This window comes from Gobius niger (genome assembly GCF_951799975.1).
Source record: "Gobius niger genome assembly, chromosome: 4".
NCBI lineage: Eukaryota > Metazoa > Chordata > Actinopteri > Gobiiformes > Gobiidae > Gobius > Gobius niger.
The window spans coordinates 31,010,235-31,033,478 of NC_136855.1; the positions used below are offsets into that span (position 1 = coordinate 31,010,235).

General features: G+C 39.3%; 3 protein-coding genes across 3 annotated transcripts in view; 2 read left to right on the top strand and 1 right to left on the bottom strand.

Moving 5' to 3' along the window:
- Positions 1-23,244, bottom strand: part of phospho2 (phosphatase, orphan 2) — a 234,655-nt gene that overhangs the window by 27,412 nt on the left and 183,999 nt on the right. The gene's annotated exons all lie outside the window — the stretch shown is intronic.
- On the top strand, positions 1,606-10,066 carry adgrg1 (adhesion G protein-coupled receptor G1). Its single transcript, XM_079555415.1, has 14 exons — positions 1,606-1,717; positions 2,410-2,672; positions 3,560-3,746; positions 3,828-3,876; positions 4,346-4,451; positions 4,945-5,067; positions 5,155-5,271; positions 5,596-5,638; positions 5,721-5,827; positions 6,724-6,839; positions 6,934-7,193; positions 7,326-7,422; positions 7,686-7,960; positions 9,301-10,066. Exons 1-14 carry the CDS (start codon positions 1,657-1,659, stop codon positions 9,426-9,428), a joined length of 1,932 nt encoding a protein of 643 aa, XP_079411541.1. The 5' UTR covers positions 1,606-1,656; the 3' UTR covers positions 9,429-10,066.
- Positions 12,174-22,795, top strand: slc7a6 (solute carrier family 7 member 6). The gene is made up of 10 exons (XM_079554619.1): positions 12,174-12,291; positions 14,386-14,957; positions 15,649-15,774; positions 15,839-15,983; positions 17,814-17,937; positions 18,010-18,113; positions 18,192-18,288; positions 20,127-20,276; positions 21,301-21,484; positions 22,537-22,795. Exons 2-10 carry the CDS (start codon positions 14,465-14,467, stop codon positions 22,602-22,604), a joined length of 1,491 nt encoding a protein of 496 aa, XP_079410745.1. The 5' UTR covers positions 12,174-12,291; positions 14,386-14,464; the 3' UTR covers positions 22,605-22,795.

A 23,244-nucleotide genomic window follows, 5' to 3' on the forward strand; every position in this document is an offset into this window, starting at 1 on the left:
TAAGGAAACAATAATAATAGAGGTAAAGGTAAACTGAATGGGGTAATGAACATGAGGAAGGGTAAACATTCAAGATTGAAATTATATAAACCATTTAGATTTGGAGGAAGAAAAGGGAGAGAACAAACAGGAAACTACAATATTAAATTCTGCCCACCCCCACCTGCATCTCTGTCCTTGTGTGGTGCATTAAAAACGTTGTGGTATGTGGTGCAGTTAAAAACCCATAGGGTAGTACATGATGCAGGTGGGGGAGCCTTATTCCAGAGCTCCTTAATGTTTTATTTTATAAAATATAAAATAATTCATTTGTTTATTATTGTTATTATTATTCTTATTGACTGGCCTCCTTTCTTCCTCTTTTTATTTGTAAAATTATGATTCGGCCTATGATACTAATGATACTTAACATGATTTACCATGATTTACCAACGTGGAATTTGTTATGCAAGAAATAGTAGTAATAATAATAATAATAATATAAATAATAGTAGTCAACAGAAGCATCTAATTACACTTTCCAAATTTCTTCATAAGAATTTTGTTTTGTTTTCATGAAGAAACTTAAATAACTATCCTACTAACTCCTCACGTGCGTGAAGTAGATCCAGGGCTGGACTGGCAGAAAAAATCAGCCCGGGACTTTTGGGTCAAGACCGGCCCTCTATTCAATGCTATAGTCGAGGTGATGAGCAAAACAATGAGCCCTTGGCTTGAACTAAAACAGTATAAGCTACGAATCGAGGACAATAGCTGCATGTTGTTTCTGCCGAATTCAAGTTAACCCCTCATAGCACTCAACACTTTAATCTTGTCCTTTACAACTTGATGGAACCTTTGTAAAATTACTTAACAATCTTAAAATGTGCGTTCCGTTAATGAAGTTCCTCTCGCGACTGCATCACGCAAATAAGCTTCACAAAACCAACCAAATGATCCCACTGTAGATTGAAGATGAAATGGTAAAACTCACCACGGAGTTCGAGAGGTGTGGAGTGAGAATAGAAGTCCCAAAAAGGCCAAACGTTGTAAATCCTTTCAGTGGAAACTAGAAGATTTCCAAACTGCGCTGACGACGAGGGGCAAGACGGAGTCACCTGACAACTCCCAGCATGCACTTCTTTGCAAACATTTGTCTAAAATGTATAAAAAATAGAGGTCTAAGGTTCTGTGGGTCCTGGAGGGAGTTACAATAAACAATTTCCTCTTATATTCGTAATGTGAGGGGCATGAGTGTTATGTCCGAGAGGCCCATTGCTCATTATACGAGATTATCTGGGAACCATACCTCAAGAAAGTGCCACCAGGAGGGTATTAAAGGCGTCACATTCCTCTTTTAATTTTTCCAAAAAAGGAGTACTCAGTGAATTATTTGCACTTTATGGTTAATTGTGTGGTCTGTAGTCTTATGGTACAGTGTATCTCCCCATCCAAAATTTGAGAATTGCTTGATGAATCCTGAAATTGAGATTAACCAAACCTTGCATTGTTTTGGACCAATAAGTAACCGATTGTTATTTCTGTAATGCTTTGTAATAAGCAGTTGATCAGTGGCCCACACTATTATTCACTACAGAATATAATACGCCATGAAGACACAAATATGCTTTACTTTCATAACTTAAATCCACGTTTTGTCTTTTGCAGTTGTCTCTAATGGAGCAAAGACTGACTCGGACGCTCTGGGCTGTCCTCACTGTCGCCATGGTCACCACAGGTATGATTACATTATGTCAAATTGCATGATTGGTGTTTCTTCTATGAGCTGAATATCGGCACAGTGATGGCGCGTGTGCAACGTCTACTTAACAAAATGATAGTTTGACACTGACACTGTGGTGGAAAAAAAACAAACACAAATAGCAGACAGAGCAGGTTTATTAGCCACCGGTGCAGTTTCACTTCGTGCTGTGGGAAAGTAAACTAGACAGGATCCAGAGTCGACTTCAGAGCTAAACTGAGAAACAGAAGCACACCTCAAGCCATCATCTGTACTTGGTAGTTTCAGTAGTTTCAGTGTTGACTGTTTCGCTTCGCCAGGGCTGGCCCTAGCCAATTTGGCACCCTAGGCAAGAGTAAACTTTTGCCCCTCCACCCCTCTTAAAATAAATAAAATGATAATAATATACATTTCCATTTATGTTTCTGTGTGTTTCTCTAGCGCACATGCACAAAGCCATTTTTTATTTTCTAAATAGTATTCCGAATTGCATTCTATAGTTTTTCTTCTTGTTTTGTTCTAGTCTAGATAGGGAGATAAACAGATTTTAGTTTTAGTCTTGACGTGATCTTGATCTTAGACTGGTGCTACTTTGAAGGTCAAATATTAAATGAATAGATTGAAAACCACATCTATATTTTGATGTAAAAAATTGTTTTAGCTAAGTATTAAAAATGTGTGCTTTTCAGTGTCTGGCGAGGATGACAGGAACCTGAAATTCTGCGGCGTGTGGCGCCATGGGAAAGGCCCTCTGAACGTCAGCGTGAACCTGAGCCCTGGATGTGATCGGATCGTGGTCGCGGCCGACCAGAGCTCCCTGTCTGTGGAGGGACAGATCACAGCTCAGTGCAAAAAGCTGGTCACCATCCCACTGGAGCATATTAAGCCTGCAGAGGACCAGACGTCCTTCTGTGTGTACTGGGAGCCACTGCTGGACCAGTTCAAGTTAAAGGTATTGTGTGAAGAAAGGTTTAAATAATGCATTTTACTGGTACAAAAAGGTCATATGACAAAATATTCATGGCACAAAAGTGTTTGAGCCATGGTTTTTATCACAAGGTCTGTACACTAGGTAGCTTTATTATATTTCTAAGAGCTGACTAAAGCTATCTGCCTATCTTTTGAAGGAGTGGTGGCAGGAGTGGTAATGGCATGTGTCTGTGTTTGGGTAGAGAGCAGTGTAACTTTGTCAACATATCGTGACAAGCGATGACCCAAATAGATATATATATATATAGATATATATATATCACAGCTTAATAACATTTTTCACTGTGTCTCTGTTAATTCAACACTGTATCAGTTAACCATGTTTCATCACAGAGGTTTGTTTCAAGCTTTGATCATAAGATTGAATATCAAAACACTACTGGCCTGTAGGCTTTACTGGCTGGTCAGGTGAAGGGGGGGTGAAGAGAGTGGCAGTATCTACCTGACCAGTGATACGCAAAGTGGTGCCCCTTGGTGGTCTTGAGAGGCAGTGCAGGGAGTTTCAAAGCTTGTCAGTGAAACAAGTCCATCAAAAAACATTTGAGTTTAACGAACATGATCAGGAGTTTGTTCAAATGTAATACTTTAGAACAATATTTAGCTCACAGTCTTTGCAATTTGTTATTTGACATGCAATTTCACACTGTCGAACATTTTATGAATTATGATTTAGATTGAATATAATTATATTTTGATTTGATATGATGAATTGAAAGTTTATAGGATTTCACATGTTTTCCCTTTCCCTTGGTGTCAATAATTGCATATTTCTTATTATTTCTTAAAAATCAATGTTTGAGTAGAAAAGACCCACAAATGTGTTCACTGCATTCTTGTTTTATCCAACAGATTGGTGGAGAGATCCTTCCCCTGTGCTCGCCTACTCCTCTCAAGGACAAATGTTGCACTCACCTGTCCCATGGCGCCAACAGCGTGGAGGCAGACTATGGCATTTTCGAGGGGTATATGCGAACTGATTTGATAAGCAAAAAAACGTGGACATCCTATGAATTTAACGGAAGTTTCATCAACTGCCGTGAGTGGACAAATTCATATCATACATACAAACACACAGTGGGTGATGAATAAATAATTGTTAATTCTCTTATATTTGTAGGAGAGACTTTTTGTAACAATGCCAGTCAGGGATCACGCCATCTCAACATGTGAGTAACGATTTATTTTAGATAGGCTGTAGCCTAGATAGATAGCCTTTCTGTATCAGGGGCAATTAATTGAATTATGACCACAGATCTAGACTTTTATGAATGTTTCAAAACTATACAGCTATTGAAAAGAATGTAATGGGTCTGCTGTTTATAGTTGTAGTTATTATTATTATTATTATTTTTTTTTATCAGTATAGAATGTTTTTACAGTAGATGGCAGATTTTAACACAAGACTGCTATATAATAAAATATAAGTAATTAAAAAAGGCCTGAAAATGACTGCACTTTCTGCCGTGATTGCAGAGACCTCAGACCACATTACTGTAATCACATAGATGTGAAAAAGATGCTAAACTGCACACAGGAAGTTATGTTTGGGTTTTGGGTGTGCAGAAATACCTATGTGTTTAGTGAAGGTTTCTGTGAAAGTTGTAACAGTAACTTGACTGTTGTGTTTAAATCTAGGCCAGAGGGAAAGGCGACAAAGCTCCAAACAGAAGAGAATCCTTGTGCTGAGAGCACTGCGCTGAAACTGAAGGACGATGTCGAGGGCTACAATGTGACATTGACTGTAAGATTATAGGAACACACAAGTGAAACAATATAACAGCCTTATGCTCAGAATGTCACTGAATGTTCTAATAAAACCAAGCGGTAAATGTCAGCCAGAGATTACTGTAGTGAACCATATTTATTGTAACTAAAGGGTTTTAAAGTAAGGATTGTCAGTGTTTAGATGAGAAAATAGGTGTGAGGTTAACCACATCAAAGACTCCTGATCCCAGCCTTTTGCTGACAAGTAGAGAATGGCTTTTACAAACCAGCATTTTCTCCTTAAAATAGACACAAGTGCCAATCTGCCTTTCTACTCATTACCTCTGTAGTATTCACAGCAAAGCCGATGGACTATCACGTTCACAAGGAGGAACACTACACACTACATTCAAAATACTTTTCCCCCCAAATCCACAAGAAGAAGCACCACCGTCATAAATAATACATGACAGTTTTACTTATTTCCCTTTTCAAAAACACAATCTTTAAACCAATTCTTATTTTTCCAGCCGCCTCAAGGTGTTGAACCAGAGGTCGTCCCTTCTATCCACCTACCCTTCGCTCTGACAAAAGCTGTGAAATCTAACAATGAAGTCGTCTGCACCTACTTCAGAAACAACTCCCTGTTCCAGGTACAGACACCCTCACCTTCTACGTTTTTTTGTGGTCAAACTTTTACACTGAATATCATTTTAATACGATCTGTCTTTGTGTTTCAGGAGGCCCAAACTGATGCCAAAATCCTCGGTGATGTGGTCAGCATCACCATCGACAACGAGATCATCAAGGATCTGCCCGAGCCGATCAAAATAGGCTTCCACCACGGTGTTATACCTGTAAGTGCGAGCGGCAAGACGATTTCAAAACATATGACATACTCGACGACTCTTAGATCCATGCCTCTGTGGTTTTAGTGCAGATGTTTTTGTAATCTGATGGTGTTCCTTTGTGTGACAGCTGCGTCTACCACAAAAACAGAAAACATTGTTAACCTCAGGCATTGCAGACGCAGACAATTCTGTGTTTAAACAAATGCACTGGTTCTTTTCGATAACAAAACAGTAACATCTGAAATGTTAACATGTAGTTTTAAGTTAGAATAGAAAACCTGGTTGCCTTTTTCATGCAGCTTACTGTAAAATAAATGTGTCCTCTTTCAGAAAACTCATTCAAGAAAATGTGTTTCATGGGATACCAGAAGAGGTAGCTTAATGCTCATTAATGTGTCATTTGCTTGATTTCTGTCCAGAATACTGAAACTTTTGTTTTCTTCTATCTTCCATAGACCCCCTGAAGGTGAACTGGTTGGTGGAAGGCTGTGAGACACAAGTCAAAGGAGAAACACAGACTGAATGCCACTGTAATCATCTGACCTACTTCACTGTCCTGGTGGTGAGACATTTAGAACTAACTGCACATTTTTAATAGTTTGCTCTTTGTGGTTTGAAAAAAGGAACAACTGAACTTGGTGCTGGGACTATGGAAGTAGGAGAGTGTGTTTACGTCCATTTACAAGTTGATTTTAGCCATAGACGTTAGAAGTTAGTGTGCTGGTGTTTATTCTTTCTTCTTGGACACAATTAAGTCATGTTTATCAAATATTTTCCAAGAAAAAGTCTTACGTACCCTGCTTTTAAAATGTATAAAGAGTTGTTATTAACCTCTTAACTCGGTTACAAAAACGCAATTAAGCAGTTCCTAAAAAATACAACACAAACAAAAACATGGTAAAAAAGCAACAGTAAAAACAACAAAAAAGGATGCAAAAATGCAACAAAAACATGACAAAAATACAGCAAAAGTGACAATGCAGTCTTAGCTTTCAAATGAGGCGTATAGGCCTAAAGCAGGGGTGTTCAGAGTGCGGCCCGAGGGCCAACTGCGGCCCTCAGACCAAACCAGGCTTCTTGTTTTATTGCTACACATCGCCAGAGATGGTAATTTTCCTGCAATTTTAGTTATGACACGCAATTAAAACCTCAAAAAATTAACATTTATTGTGAGACTGAGCTGGCATTATGGTTCCAAGCTTAAATACAAGTGTGGGGAATGGTTTAAACCTCTGTTAAATACATACAGTTGAATGTTTGAATGCATTGACCACTGATCTGTGGCCATCCATGCCTTATACATGTCATGTCGGTGGAAAAAGGTTGGACGCCCCTGGCCTATAGGCTCTGAACTCTCCAGTCAAAAAGCTCTTGGGAAAAGGCGGGGGCTAAGAGGTTAAATTCAACATAATGTCCTCAAATATATGGTATTTCAACCCCATGCTTCTTCCTCAACAGCAACTAGAACCTAAACCAGTGCGCCATCTGCTGGCCTTGACTGCTATTACATCCCTGGGCTGTGCTGTTTCTCTGATCAGCTGCATTGCCCTCATCGTTTATCTATGCAAAAAGAGGTATATAGACACTTAATTATTGTAATATATATATATAGTTTTTTTTTAGATTTCTGTTCACATGACACCAACTGTCCTCCATTTCCGTCCATAGCCGTCGCCCAAAAGAGCAGTCCATCCCGATTCACCTGGGCCTGGCTGTGTCCCTGGCCCTTTTAAACCTGCTCTTCTTCCTCACCGGGGTTTTGGCCAATGTGTGGGAGGGCGTGTGCGGCTGGGTGGGAGCAGCCCTGCACTACGCCCTGCTCAGCTCCTTAACATGGATGGGAATCGAGGTCTTCCATACTTTCTGGCTGGTCCAAATGGTTTTCAGTCCCACCCCGAAGCCATGGATTTGGAACCTGGCTGGCTTTGGTGAGTTTCTAGAGACTGATGTGACATGAACAAAGCAGAAATGTGGTGGAGTAACATAAGAAAAAAGTGTAAAATCTAGTAAGAAGGGGGGAGAAAAACGTTTTAATTGTTTGTTCTTTTTTGTATGTTAAGGTGCTCCTGCAGTTCCAGTCATTGTTTTGGCATTTATACCAGATATTTACGGCCTGAAAGAGATTCATCAAAGCGACGATCCAAATCCGTTCAAAATGTAAGCACATGAGTCTTGTACAGTGGCTGCATGAAATACCCTTCTATTTATTTCTTAGTCATTAGTGTGATACTGAAAATGTCTAAAATAATAATATAGGCTTGTTTTTATTCTTAAAATGTCACACTCAAGCTAATAAAAAGGCTCTACAGTATCTTTCTTAATATGGGGCAATGAATGGATTTTCTTCCTGGATAAAAAAAAAACTGGAAGAATTAATCAGTGTGTTTGTTATTTAAAGATTTCTTGTTCTTGTTGTGTAGGTGTTGGATGCAGAATAACAAACAGGCTTTGCTGGCACATTACGTCACCAACATGACGCTGTTGGCCATCCTGGTGACCTCGGGGCTGGTGATGCTCTTCCTGGTCTACAGAGAGATCCGCAACAGAGACGAGTGGAGGCAGAACCGCGTGGCCTTCCTCAGTATCTGGGGTCTGAGCTGCCTCTTTGGAACCACGTGGGGTCTCACCTTCCTGGACTTCGGGCCGCTCACCGACGTTGTGCTTTTCGTCTCCTGCATCCTCAACTCCTTTCAAGGTGCGACTCGAGGAACATGCTGCACTTCCTACGCGGCGCAATGGTTGGGTAGTAGAACCATACGAAGATGAGAGTGTTGTAGAGTCCAATGTATGTATTAGGTGCAATCAACCAGTGCAGTATTATTTGTGCTGGGGCCGGTCAATCGATCGAAATTTAATGGAAAAAAGGCAATCTCTACTTTCTCAATAATCATCCTAGGGCTTTAAAATCGGTTGGTTCAGCCATCTCTTTGGCAAAAACAGCAGCTAGTTTTGGAGTTTTGTGTTGAATCAGAATCTGAATTTTTTATTGCCATTATTTGAGAGCAGGTTCACAGTCGTGCAACATAAAAGATATAACACAGAATTGAGATACAAATAAGTTATAAAAACATTTAAACTATGAGGCTATAAGGGCATGAATTAAGAATGAAACTGGAAGAAAGCATTTGTTTTTGTTTGAGCTTAGGTTTGTATAAAAATATGCCTAAGGTCATGAATCAGCTACATTAATTTTATTTTATTATGACAAATTAAAATTGAATTTAAAATGAAGATCAATCAATATGAGAAGAATACATTTATTTATTTATTTATTATAGCGACAGTGCATATTAATATACATTATACATGCAAATATGCCAGAATTAGCCTAAGGGCTATTTTTCATCTGTAGTCCCTGGACAGTTGTTGTGTGTCCTCCTGAAGGGAGTAAAAGTACAATTATACACATTAAAATGCAATACAATAAAATATTTAAAAATACAACAGAAAACAACACTCTCAATATCGCATACCAATCATGACAGACATTACAACAAGACTACTACAAACTCAACAATTACAGAGACAGAGACAACAGACGAGGACAAGAGGCCAGCAGGGGGCAGCGAGAGATGATCCTGTCAGTGCTGACAGCTCTGAGATGAGTTATATATATTGATATTTCTAATTGTTGTGGGGGTGAGGTTCCATCCATGGGCAGCTTGGACAAAAAAGGTGGTTTGACCAAAGAGGCTTTTTCTCAGAGGGATGAGGCAGTCGCCTCTCGCTGCTGCTCTGGTTCTCCTGAGTTCTGTTGATCCGGTGTGAATGAACTGTCTGAGTGGAGGTGATGACAAACCATGTATTTTTTTTATAGATGAGGCAGAGATGAGAGTATTTGACCATGTTTTCCCAACTGAGTAAATGATGCTTTTGTAATAGTGGACAGTGATGACATGAGAGTGGTTTGCGGTCCAGAGTTTTTATGGTGCGTTTGTACTGGATGGGTTTGAGGGTTGTGACATTGGCATGTGACCAGACGGTTAAACAGTATGTTAAATGTGAAAAGATCATTGAGTGCCTCTGTGTTTGCAGGTTTCTTCCTGATGCTGCGGTTCTACCTGCTGGACTGGATGAGGAAACAGGCTGGTGGCTCCGCCCTGGGCAGCAGCAGCACCGGGTCAACCAGGCAACACATGCTGCAAACCCAGGAAAAGAGCTAGAGGGACTAGACTCAAAACAGTCCACAAAATAAGAGAAGGTATTTCTGAGTGATCGAAAGAAACTCGGCTGTCGTCGATCACAAAACGACTTGGTACTCACTGTCATGTAAGAGAAAGCAGTTCACTGGAGATGTGCTGGAATCACTGTAGTCACGTTGTTACTGATGTCTTAATAATAATTGGACTTCACTTGGATAGTGGAGAAAAGACTCTCTCAGGAACTGTGTGCAGGCCTGGAGCCCGCAAATGTATGTAAGTTTTTTCTGTATCTGTAAATGTACAAAAGTATATATATATATATATTTACTGGAAGTTTTGATCATTTGGCTAAGCCTAGATTTGTCAGGGAAACATTGTCGATAAGTAATAGAAGTTTTCTACTTTTGATAAGCTTTTTCTACTTGTTGTCTAGCCAGTATAGTCGCACTTTAGAGGTCTAAATGCTGATAGTAAGTAAGGAGATTAAGGCTGTATTATCTAGCAAGTCTTATAAGCAGTAAACCTGTAATATTGTGAAATTCCAGCTTATGAGCATGAAAATCTGACTGTGTTTTGTAACTGATGGTTTTGGGTGTTGTAAAACGAGCTACATTTCCTCCCAACATAAGTGAGTGTTAGAGACTGTGATATTTGCACTTTTGTTTGTACTGTTTTGTAAATACATGTTCTTTTTTATGCTTCTAGAAGTATGTGTATATAGAGTATTAATAAATGGAGCTGTTTTAGTTTTGTGTATATGTTTTCTAAATCCTAAGTAGGTTTGAGCCTGTTTTTGTGTTCTGTGTGGACCCTCCTTATCTCTGCCTGCTTCCTCTCTAGGGGCTTTACTGTTTACAAACAACTTTTTCATGACTTCAGCTACTACTTGCAGTGTTACATTCATTTAAACAGGTCTTTAAGATTAAATATCAGCAGACGGAGACATTCCTCACTACAATGTAATGAGAAGGTCTTAATCAAGATGCTAATAGAACAAAACGGGCTAATTTGTTACATTGAATGACTCTAATATCACTTATGTGTCTAGGCATTTTATCGTTATATTGCCTAATGTAATTGGTACACACTGACCCCATGAAGGACGGCAACTCTCAGTAACTACATAATTCTGTATTTTCTGCTTGAGTAGGATGAATAGGAGGAAGCCGATGTGTACTTGCAGACTTTTCACATGACTGCATTTTGTATTTGCTTCGTTCACACAGTGCAAGTACTTTCTTTGCCTTACAGCTGTTTGTTTTAGAGATTGGTTACCTCTTTTGTTCAGAATTAAACTATATAAATTAGCTTTATTTTCTATACATTTAAAACATAACAATAACATTATTAAATGTGTCATATAGAACAGGGGTTCACAAAGTTTTCAGCCCTAAATTACCATGCAAACAATTTGTTATTTTGCCTAAGTTCACAAAATGCAGTGTTGATATGTCATTATGTTTTTACATTGTAAATTGGCCTTGGGTAACTCAGCTCGGAGCCTTGCGACCCCCTCAGAGGTCCTGACCTCCACTTTGAGAACCACTGATATAGAGCATGTTTTTTGACCCATAGCACCAGTTATGGTATTTCACTACCGTTAAGGCACATAGTGTTAACAGGCGGCCAGTGAGCCGAGAGGCCCATGCACTTGGCAGCTCTGCTCTAATTATGAGACTGTTCTTCACACACCTCCAGTGACGTGTGAGGACAGTCAGTGATATGGACATACTTTGTCATAGATGTCACATAGACTGAATAGAAGGCTGCTTCCATAGCTGTGCCACTACTAACTGTTAAGCACATGTTTCACTTCAAACATTGTTTTCGTGAATCAAACCAGGATGTATTGGAAGTCGGCCCAAAAACAGCTTCATGTCTGAACCAGTCCACACCTACAGAAAATGCAGACCTAATGACCCTTTGTAAAAACTTTAATTTATAAGATACGTCAACTCTAATGTGGCATAGTGATTGAGTGGTTTTACCTTTACACTTGTACTTCACAAACTGAAGGTCAGGATTGATTTGACTTTTTTTGTTCTCCGATTTCCCCCATAACCTCAAGGATGACCATGATGTGTACGTGGGCGCTCGCTGCCCTTCAATTACCCTATGCTTTTCCAGATAGGTTGGCCCAGTGGTACTCAACGATATGGGTCAAATTAAGGACAATTAAAAGACTACTACTGCCATGTAATGTACGAAGCTCATAGATATAGGACATAGAGTGCATTGCTTTGGTATTGGCTAAATACAAACACTTAAAGGACAGCCTTTTATTTTCTGAAATTTGAATTTTTGCTTTTTTTTTTTTCTATTAGTAAAAACCTTTATTAGTCCCCTCAGAACAAAAAAAAAAATACAATCTTTGTATCTAATATGTCAATTAAACTAACAACTTGATCCGTTCTTAGGCTACATTTCTTTTTAGCCACAACATAGTCAATTTTGGTCACTTTTAAGTTTAGAAGAAAAACATTGGATGAAAGAGCTTGCAACACATTTACTCCCCTTGTATTTCTGACTGCAATCCACAACAAAAGTTTCTAATTGATATCTTATTTTGAAATATTTTTTTCTCTCTCTCCCTCTCTTCAGTGTCTCCCTGAATTTATAAACGCATTGAATATGGAAAAAGCGCATCAAAGCTCAGTTAGCAGGGAAATGTCCCGTTCTTGTACGTGGATGACATCACATCACATAGGAAGGCAGAAAGGGGCTTCATGTGGGGTTAGTTGTATGACGCGACCACGTGACGTCTCCTCAGCACTGAAGAGGCAGCAGCCAGTTGTTCACGGGGCGCAGATGCACTTTAAAAGACACCGTGCTGCTGCTGCTGGCTGCGTCCCAACAACGGCGGCCAGAGGGGAAACGGACACAGGTGAGACCGGGGGATGACGACCTCGTGGCACCGGGACAGGAAACAATTGCAGCAATTTAGCGGATCAACGGATAGACACCTGGATTTAGAACAAAAGCGAAGCCTGTTTATGTCAAAGGGAAGCCGCGGAAAGCTGGCGGCGAGAAGCTATGGCAAGCGGATGTTGTAGTTACAGTATATATAAAAGTTGGACAATGTGGATGTTTTTAGCTCTGTAAAATGCTACAACCACATGGGAAAATGTTGCGAACAGCATGGTCAAATAATTAGTAAAGTGGGGCTAACTGCAGCGTAAGTTTGTTGCGTCCACTCATTGTTCTAGCATTGGATATGCAACACAACAAACTTCCTCTTTCTTTCTTGTTTGCATTTAAACGAAATCCATACTTTAAATGCCGTTTTATTGTATTTTCACTTTACATTTCTGCGAATATAACGACGTGATTGGAAACGTCTTCGTTTTATTTTGAAGGAAAGCGGAAGTGGTGCGTTGCGTTTGGCTCCAGCTTTACTCTCACCAAAAGACGCTGACACGGGACGCTCTTTAGGCTCATTTCTTTTATTCCAGTGTCGTTCCATATCTTGAAATCAAACATTAAACTGACTTGGCCGGTAGTTTTATGAATTAACTTCAGACTCTGGTGCCGGAACTGAGCCCACATCGTAAACGGGTGAAATAAAAAGAGGAGCTGGTCAATCAACACTGACAAAAAACAGCTGATCTTAGATAAGGGCGTTCACTTGACAGGCAGAATTTTGTTTGTATATAAAACACTATTTATTTATCATGGCCTCCAGCTATTTTTGTAATCCCTGGAGGGCGGGCATTGGAAGTCTGTACATCAGTTTAATTGTATTGGGATTACTGCATGCATTTCATCAAACAGTTTTTGAGCTTTATGGCAGTTGATATCTGTGCATGCTACTTTTTAAAAACTGTAGCCAGAGGAACAAATTCTCTGCACATTGCAGTAAACAGCAGTGTATTAGTAAATATTGTACTTCATGACAGTGACAAATATGAGAAAAAATAAAAACTTTTGTGTCAGCGTCTGCGGTGACAACTCACAGATGCTCCCTTAGCTTTTTTTTTTTTTAGAGATGACAGATACTTATGTTATCAGATAAAAGCTGACATGTTATTTGAACAGATGCCAGATCATTTGACATGAGCACGAGCCAACAGTGGCCCTACTGCCTGTAGCTTGGGTCCCTATAGACACAGCTGAATGGCTGAGTTGATAGGCCAGGTTTGAACAGTCTTTGTGTGTCAGGTTAACCCTGAAATTATATGGCAATTGTTTTGGGTTTACACTTGTTTTGCACCAGTACTGTCTGCAGACACAGTTTTGTTCTTAAGGTTTTCAGATATGGTTGTTAACTTAGTCGAGGACTTTTCACACTGCTCTTGAGAGACTTTTTGCTGCTTGCTCCTAAGTCGACGGATATCCTTTACTCAAGTGAGAAAAAGCCTTGTTATTAATTTTCATTTTAGTTCTAAACACTGTTTCATTTTTAGTAGAATCAGCAAAATGTTTTATTCGCTAATAAAATCCACCTGTGTCATAAGAGCAGTCATAAAGGAATGTCCTTTGTTGCAGCATGGATAAGCCATACGTGTTTTGACACTTAGAGAGGTCTTTGTCAGGGTATAATGAATTAACAAACACCAGGTGTGGTGTTTGTACAAGGATGGATGTAAATCTATATTTATTATAGTATTCTACCTTGTGTTTGTTAATTCATTATGCCTTGACAATAATCTCAGTGTTGATTGTCGAAACATGTTGGCTTATCCATGTTGTAATGAAGGATTTTTAATTTTCCTCTCAGACAGGCGTGCCTCAGTCATTCTTTTGTGACTGCTCTGATGCCAAAGTTGGCTTAGCAATTCTAATGTTTTGGTGATATTAATAAATGTGTCCAATCCCAGTCAGTTTTATCAACAAATAACGATAGCTGAGTGATAATAAAATGACTGATGTTGTTCATAAACTTCACATTTTCCTAACTGTTCTTATTTTAGTCCCTTAATGCCTTTTTCTACCCTATACCGTTCACTCATAACATCTCTTTTTAAATCTTATCTTCCAGGTAGTTCCAGACGTGGCCTGACACGTCTAGGGGGCCATACTGAGCACTTGTGTATTAGCCCTGACTCCACTGCAGCAGCATGGACAGCTGTGAAGAAGCCAAAGTGCTGCCCGACAGCATGGCCCACAGTAACAGCTGTGAGAGGGCCCCCCCAAAAGAGAGCATGCAGCTGAAGAAGGAGATCTCACTCATCAACGGAATCAGCCTCATAGTTGGAAACATGATCGGCTCGGGCATCTTCGTGTCACCCAAGGGGGTGTTGATCTACAGCGCCTCCTTTGGACTCTCACTGGTCATATGGGCCATTGGTGGGATTTTCTCAGTGTTTGGAGCACTGTGTTATGCAGAACTGGGCACCACCATCACCAAGTCCGGGGCCTCATATGCGTATATACTAGAATCTTTTGGTGGCTTCATAGCGTTTATTAGACTGTGGACATCTTTACTGATCATAGAACCCACCAGCCAGGCGGTGATAGCCATAACGTTTGCAAACTACCTGGTTCAGCCGCTCTTCCCCACCTGTGAGCCTCCGTATGTCGCGTCCAGGCTGATAGCTGCAGCGTGTATTTGTAAGTACTGACCCTGAGGCGTAGCATTATGACCTTCAATGGCTGATATGAATAACAAAGGTTATAGTTCCATTCTGAAGGAACCAGAACCAGCACCAAAGATCCACTGTTGTTCACGACCCCCAAAGCGCCCATTCTCCATTCAAACTACAGAGAAAATATGCTTCCAATATGATCTGCCCCCTGAACTCATCTTGCAGCCGTTGTGAGGTTGACAACCACTGGCTGCTGCACATATGAACACATATGTCCTGTGTGTGTCGTGGGTTCGAGTTCCAGCTGACAGGTTGCTGAATGTCTCTCCCTGCTCATCACCCCCTTTCATGCTGATTGACCCTATCAAAAAAAAAAAAAAAAAAAAACTTGCATTCAGAATCGCCCATTAATCCACTTTGACTAGTTTAGATTTTTTTTCTCTTACTAAATTATCTGTCAGTTGAAATATTTATGTAATGCAATTTTCTTACTTTATTTGTATATGGTTTAGCTAGAAATAAGCAACCAGTCCAGTGATACCTAAAAAGTTAAATAATCTACACAACCTACACAAATAACACATTATTTATCCCCTCAGTTTTTATGGTCATAATGTTTTACCTTGATGGCCTCCTATGGCTTTGTTTATTCAATTATATGTTTTATTTGTATTTCTTTGTTTTATTTTCCAAAATACCGCTCTTCTTCCCCTCAGGTTTACTCACATTCATCAACTCGGCCTATGTAAAGTGGGGAACAAGAGTCCAGGATATTTTCACTTATGCCAAGGTGGCCGCGCTTATAGTCATTATAGTTACTGGAATAGTCAAGCTGTGCCAAGGTAAGACGGTTAAATACCATATTGATTTAAAATTAAAAATGATTAAGAGCTTGTCTTTCTTTAGGTAACACAGCAAATCTCGAGTCGTCCTTCAAGGGCTCTTCCACTGATCCCGGGGACATCGCACTCGCACTTTACTCTGCACTTTTCTCCTACTCGGGCTGGGACACGCTCAACTTTGTCACTGAGGAGATTAAAAACCCGGAAAGGTAACTGAGATCATTAAAACTGTATAATGGGGGGTAACATTTTAGTTATGAATGGAGTTATTGGTTGATGTAGGTGAAAGTATTTGTGAAATTCCTGTCTTTACTGTGCGTGCTACCTAATGATAATTTACGTTGTAGTCTCATGTTATGTCAACGCAATGGGTTTTGAATGATTCATAAACATGTCCCGGGGATATCAGTAAAATATTTGAGTGTCACTGATATCATGCAAGCTCCATACCACCCAAAAAGCGCTATAGGTACGACTATTGATATATGAACTCTTCCCAAGAAGAACTATATTATTTTTCCCCCTTTTTTTAATCAGTTTGTCTTAACAGTTATTTTTGTCAATGAGCCTTTGTAAATGTGACCCACTTTTTTTCTCCCGAACCACCATTTGAGAAACACTGGCCTACATATTGACAGCAGGTTGGAACATATCTTCCCCCAGGGGCTGTTGAGGTCCCCTTTGCCATACTAGAGGCTGCAAACATATGGTTGTTGGTGAAATGGTAGCCTAAAACAATACTTCTCAAAATGCAAAATGTAAAATTAACACATAAATAAATAAATAAATGACGATCAAAAACTTGTGAAGAGTCAGGATCTGGACATTATATTTATATATTTATATTATTGTGTTGCATAGCAAACAGCTGTAAACCTGACACTTCTCTCTCGCTCTGTGGAGCACGTTTGACAAAGCAGCGCCGCTTCCCATGGAAAGATCGAAACAGTTGGGATTTTAACGTTTCTCAGATTTTTTATTTGGTCAAAATCGGTCCAACTACGGCTGAGAAACATCCGGGTAAAAGTCTTCAATCTGAGAACCAGGCTGTTTTAAATGCACACATGGTGATTAGTGATTGATAACAAGCAGTGTTTCAAGACGTGTCAACTATGGTGTCATTGAAAATTTACTTGAAACAAATATATTTAGACATTTGCCTATTCCCATAACGTTAGTGTCCGTTCAGAGAGAACAGAGGAGGAGAGGGTTGGAGAGAGGAGTTAATCAGAAAGGAGAGTGTTGCATAAAACCGCCGTTATCAGAATCTAGAAAATAAATCAGTGACTTTGATCAAACTTTGCTCCATTTATCTTAGATTTCTCAGGAACCGAGGCACATAGGATTAAACTGTTTTCACCTTCGGAGAGCTTAGATTCTCAGCTTTCAAATGAGTCATAGCATGTGTCCATAGCTATAACACAGAATACGCTCTGGTGCTATAAATATCATGAAAAACGGTCTGGTTTGTTGGCACTCAACAGCGAAATCCCAAAAACATGTGTTAAAGAACTGTACCAGGTTTCAAGTTGCATTGAATAAGTTAAATCAGTACTAAACCTAGTCTACAATACATTCAACAAAAATTGAAACACAACACTTTGGTTTTTGCTTTCATTTTTCATGGGGTGAACTCAAAGACGTAGAACGTTTTCTATATAGATCCATTTCTCTTCACACAAATCTGAGTGAGCATTTCTTTGTCAAGAGAATCCATCCCGGCTCACAAGTGTGGCATGTCAAGATGCTGATTATAGCGCATGCATGTTGCACAGGTCTGCTTTAGGCTGTCTACAATAAAAGGACACTCTGAAATGTTTTTGTAGACACAGATTTGTGAACAATATTTGGGAGAAATGGTCTATTGTATATAAAGAAAAGGTCTTTGAGTTAAAATAAGAGCAAAAACAAGTGTTGTGTTTACATTTGCCCACCTGAGGCAGCCCACGCAAAACCTAGCCTGAAAAATATCACATGCAATGTCTTGAGCTTGTTTTATCTAATCCTCTCTCTTCTCCTCTGCTGTGTTTTTCTTGCAGAAACTTACCTCTGTCCATTGCCATTTCCATGCCCATTGTGACCATTATCTACATCCTCACTAACATTGCTTACTATGCTGTTCTGGACATAAGTGCAATACTCGCCAGCGACGCAGTGGCAGTGGTGAGTAGGCTAACAACAATGTAGCTGAGATTTGAAAAAGAGCGTAGTAACTTGCTCCTGTTTGCCTTTTAGACGTTTGCAGATCACACGCTGGGAGTCATGAGCTGGATCATCCCCATAGCCGTGGCGCTGTCCTGCTACGGAGGCCTCAACGCTTCAATTATAGCTGCATCCAGGTAGAACTGACACGTTGATAAATCTTTTGTGAAATGTTCGAGGTCTATGTCGTAAAGTATTTGGTTTGTCATGTGTAGGTTGTTCTTCGTGGGCTCTCGTGAAGGACACCTCCCCGACGCTCTGTCCATGATCCACATACAGAGGTTCACTCCCGTCCCTGCTCTTATCTTTAATGTATGTACCAACACCATTTTCAAGAGGCACAGTCTCCTACTCACTCACTCACTCACTCACTCACTCACTCACTCACTCACTCACTCACTCACTCACTCACTCACTCACACACACACTTTTTGTGCCCGGCCCAAAAAAAAAAAAAGAAGTCACCACCAGGTTTATCTAGCCGTCATGACCTGGGATTTGCTGCTGTCTGTCAGCGGTACACTGCAAAAAATAATCTTGAAATAGATTTTGGGGCAAGACATTTAGATTTAAGTTAAGATAAAAGAAATCGCAGCACTAAAAACTAGATTTTTTTTTTTTTTTTGCTTTATCCTAATTTAAGTGTAAATATCTTGCCCCAAAATCTATTTCAAAATGTATTTCAAGATCAACTTTTGCAGTGTACCCCTGACCAACGGCAGCAACCCCAGATCACGACGGTTAGTTAAACCCGGTGGCGACTTCTTTTTTTTTTTTTTTTTTGGACAGATGTCTTGCAATGGGAATTAGAATTAAAGCAAATTCGAATTAAAGCAGTACCAAGTAACTCTTCCCCCTAGAGGCCATAAGTGCAACTGCAGGTGTAGTAGCAAGTTACGATTTTTTAACTTGTTAATTGTCTTGGAGAGTAAATACTACGCCGACAGGAAAGGCGTAGGGAGAGAGGGTTACTGTGCATCCAATTATACAATGGAAATATTTTTTTTCACTCAAACTTTGCTGTAAATACTGTTTAAAGTGACGTTAGCCTGCAGTTAGCTTTGCCCGTTAGCATGTTAGCTTCTTCTCCGTGATTTCATTAGTGTGTATTGCTTTCTCCGGACCGGTGGCAGTCAAGTTGCAAACATGGTTTTCTGGTCAGAGACACCAGGGGGAGATGAAAGACCCTCCAATCATCCCATAAACACTTGTATTACCGCCACAGGGACTACGAAAAGGATTTATTAAGGTAAACACGTTACTTAGTACTGCTTTAAAGACACATTTACTTATTTCAAGATTACTTTTTGCAGTGTAGGTTCAGCAACACTATGTGACCAAAGAATGAGATCAGCTGACTACCTGAACATCCTGAATGACCAGCGTATTCCATCAATGGTTTTCTTCTTCCCTGATGGCACAGGCATATTACAGGCATATATTTGGAAGAGTCGTTTAATCATGGATTGGCCACAAAGTCCAGATCTAAACCCCATCAAGAATCTGTGGGGATGTGCTGGAAAAGGCTTTGTGCAGTGATCACACTCTCCCATCATTAATACAAGATCTTGATCTTTTGACGTTGCAGAAACTTATTGAAACAATGCCACCGCAAATGTGTAATCAAAGCAACCAAGTCCAGTTCATCCAAATAATAGCGCTTCTGATCTTTTTTTGCTTTTCTTTTGTGGCAACCTTTTTCGGTGGGGCAGTGTATATTTTTCTTCCACAAACCTGCCTTTTAGGTGCTTGTAAACTTGGTTAGTTTACTCATCCTTGTGCAGCATTTGGATGGTGTAAATGTGTTTGGAAAGTTTGGAATTAGTATGGATTTGATACAGAACAGCTCTTCCGTTAGCTTTGTTGAATTGGTGAAATATTAGCAAAGTGTTTCCCTTTTGCAAAACTGTTCAGTTGCTTAACAATCTTGCATTATTTATTCTCTCTTTTACACTCTGTGGTGGTCAAGTAACGACTATAGCCAAAGGTAACTCAAGGTCACTCGAGCAGTATTTTGTCTCATAGGAAACATGTTTCAAACTGCCAACCTCATGTGGGCTAACGCTATAATCACTGTTGGTACTGTTGAACTGTATTTCTGTATTCGAACTGTATTTCATGATGATCTCCTTGTTTTGTGCGTTCCTCAGTGCATCATGTCTCTGATCTACCTCACTGTGGAGGACGTCTTCCAGCTCATCAACTACTACAGCTTCAGTTACTGGTTCTTCATGGGGCTGTCTATCGCTGGACAGATCTACCTCCGAAAGAAGGAGCCCGACCGACCCAGGCCTCTCAAGGTCCGTTTTAGACATTGACACTACAGAAACTCAATTTTTTTCAGTTTTCAGGTTTTGGGCCAAATTGGTCTCTGAACATATAAACTTTTACCTGGAAATAAAAAAAAATATGCCTAATCTTCACAATAACCTGTTAAAATATTGCACTGATTGAATGTTCCTCCATAGATTTATATGGGAAATCGTAATTTCAAGGGCCATTTCCTCAAAAGGCTTTTTTCTCTCATTGGGGCAACAACATCTCGATGCTCCTACAGACTTCACAGTTTCCAGCTTTGGATTGAACAATATTTGGAAGATTTTTTCTCAGGGATTTTTTAATATCTAATTCCTAGCCTGATTTTTTTTTTAATTTTGAATGTTAAAAAGCAAGGTGAAATTTAAATTTTTACAGATTTTCTCACTAAAAAACTGTTTATTCTAAAACTGAACAAGATCTACAAAATCCCCTCTGAAAAAGTCTTTGTAACTAATATATCAACAAAATAAAACCATAAATTTAACTCTGGCTCAATCCACTATTCAGTTTTCGTCACCGGAAAAATGCATCATTTTGGGCATTTTTAGGCATTAAACACCTAATCTTTATATGAACACATAAAATGACAGAAAACTTGCAATACATTTATTCTTCACATTCATGCCAGTAATCTACAGCAGAAGTTTCAAATTGATATCTTTAAATTTAAAAAAAAAATCCCTATTCACCTGCAGTGTCTCGCCTCCTATTTAATTAGGCATTCTTTATGGTTATCGAGTCTACAATTGTTGTATAGGGTCTGAACACTTATGTCGATACGAAATGTTGGCTTTTGAAATGTTCTCATCAAACCTTCCGCATTTCTGTTTTCATTTATGTTTTTTAAGATCATAATAGTATTTCTGTATTGTAGTATTGTAGTATTTGTAGTATTGTAGTATTTCACTAATTAAATGATCATAATTCAAAAGTGTCTGCATGCTTTCTGACACCACTGATTTGTCCATTACATTGTATTGATTTGCATCTTTCTCTATTTTCCAGCTGACGTTGCTGTACCCGGTAGTGTTCTGCCTTTGCACAGTGTTCCTGGTGGCAGTGCCGCTGTACAGTGACACTCTGAACTCTCTGATTGGCATTGCCATCGCTCTGTCAGGAGTGCCCGTCTACTTCCTCGGAGTGTATCTGCCAGAGTCCAGGAGGCCCCCTGTCATCACTAAGCTGCTGCGTGAGTAGTTCACACACACGATGTTCTAATGCGTGGTCAGTTAAAAAGGCATAATCTATGTCAAAAATGAGTGTTGTTGCAATCTCTATATCACAAAAAAGAAAAAAATATTCTGAGGTCCTCTATTGCGCATAGATATACGTCTTTGTTTTGTTTCAACAGAGATAAACCAAACCAAATTACGCAACACTTACGTACACGCTGCGTAATTTTGGTTTGGTTTTAGCCATATTTGAACTAGAAAATATATAGTTGAGCGTGACACAAATAGTCCAGAGGGGCCCAAATTTTATTAACTGCAAACCAGTGTATCCATATCTGGTATCACTTTATTTTGCACTACCTTGAAATTTTGTACAATGTAATGTGCTCTACAATAACTTGTACCTATGGGTTAGATGCACAATGCAATAACTTGTATTAGTACTTTGTAAGTACATAATGTAATAGGACACGAGACCCTTAGGGTTAGGGCTTAAGGTAAGGGTTAGAATTTGAAATAGAAATATGTGTTTTTTGCATTATGTACCTACAAACTACAAATACATATTAGTCCATTGTGTATCTAACCCTAAGTTATTACACATTGTTACAGAACAGATTACATTACATACACATGTATACTAAATTTAGTTTGGTACAATGTATCAAGGGTAGTGTAAAACTAAGTGTTACCTATTATCTTTTTAATTGTGATAGGAATTATTTCATATAATCACGACACAAATGAATTATAGTTGAACAAATCTCAGCACCTCAGGGGCCAATTCAAAGCCAGTAGATGGCCAAGTGTGTCTCATCCCACCATCATTATAGGTCATGCAAAATACTGTATTTTCTAAGAAAATATTGTAAAACTAGAAATCCATCTATGGTAACTGGAAACACGGAAACTTTGAATACATTTTGCTGCTGCACAGTTTGAACAAAATCAACCCCTTTTAGCGATGAAAACGTAGCCACAGTGACCTGACCTATATTGTGCTGCTATGGTGTAAACCCACTGTTTATCTGTGTACGTTTTAAGGTATTTCTCTCTTTCATCATCTCAGGTTCACTGACGCACTTTACACAGCACACCTGCTACTGCGTATTGACAGAGATGGACAAGAGCGACTAGCACGGCCCGGTCGCTTCAGCGAAGCTTTACAAGAGAACGGACTTCTGTTTTAATTTATTTTAGTCGTCCCAAAGCATTAAGCTGAAGCATTTCGAGTTCACTTGTTTACAACGGTGCCACAGCTATTGATCACTTCTGCATTTACACTGGAATTCAAACCGCTCTTGGGGAATTTGACAACTGGACACTTTTTTTTTACTAGACGTGGTTCACACTAATCGCATGATCAAATCACTTTGTTATTGAAATTCATTGATTATTTAACTGATTGTATTTTTTTATTCCGAGTGTAAAATTAGCCATTGAGCAATTGCTTTAAGAAATCATTTTAAGGTCTTGATTTTTAAATAGTGGTATGTACATCACATTTACTTTTGTATGCCGTTTGTCTACATTGAGCTATGTATCTTTTGTACAAACCACCGAGAGTGAATGTTTGTCAAAAGTAAATCTTACTTTGTTAAGAGTTTGTGATTGATTTTATTATTTTTTTATTTGCATTTTTCCAATTACCAGACACTATTTAATGCCTACCTCATAAACCAACAGCTTATGCAATAATGATGGGGATTTTGTCTGTTATGGTAAACTGACTGCCACTCTGGAAGATTCTGAATAAAAGGACTGACCGAAGCCTAAA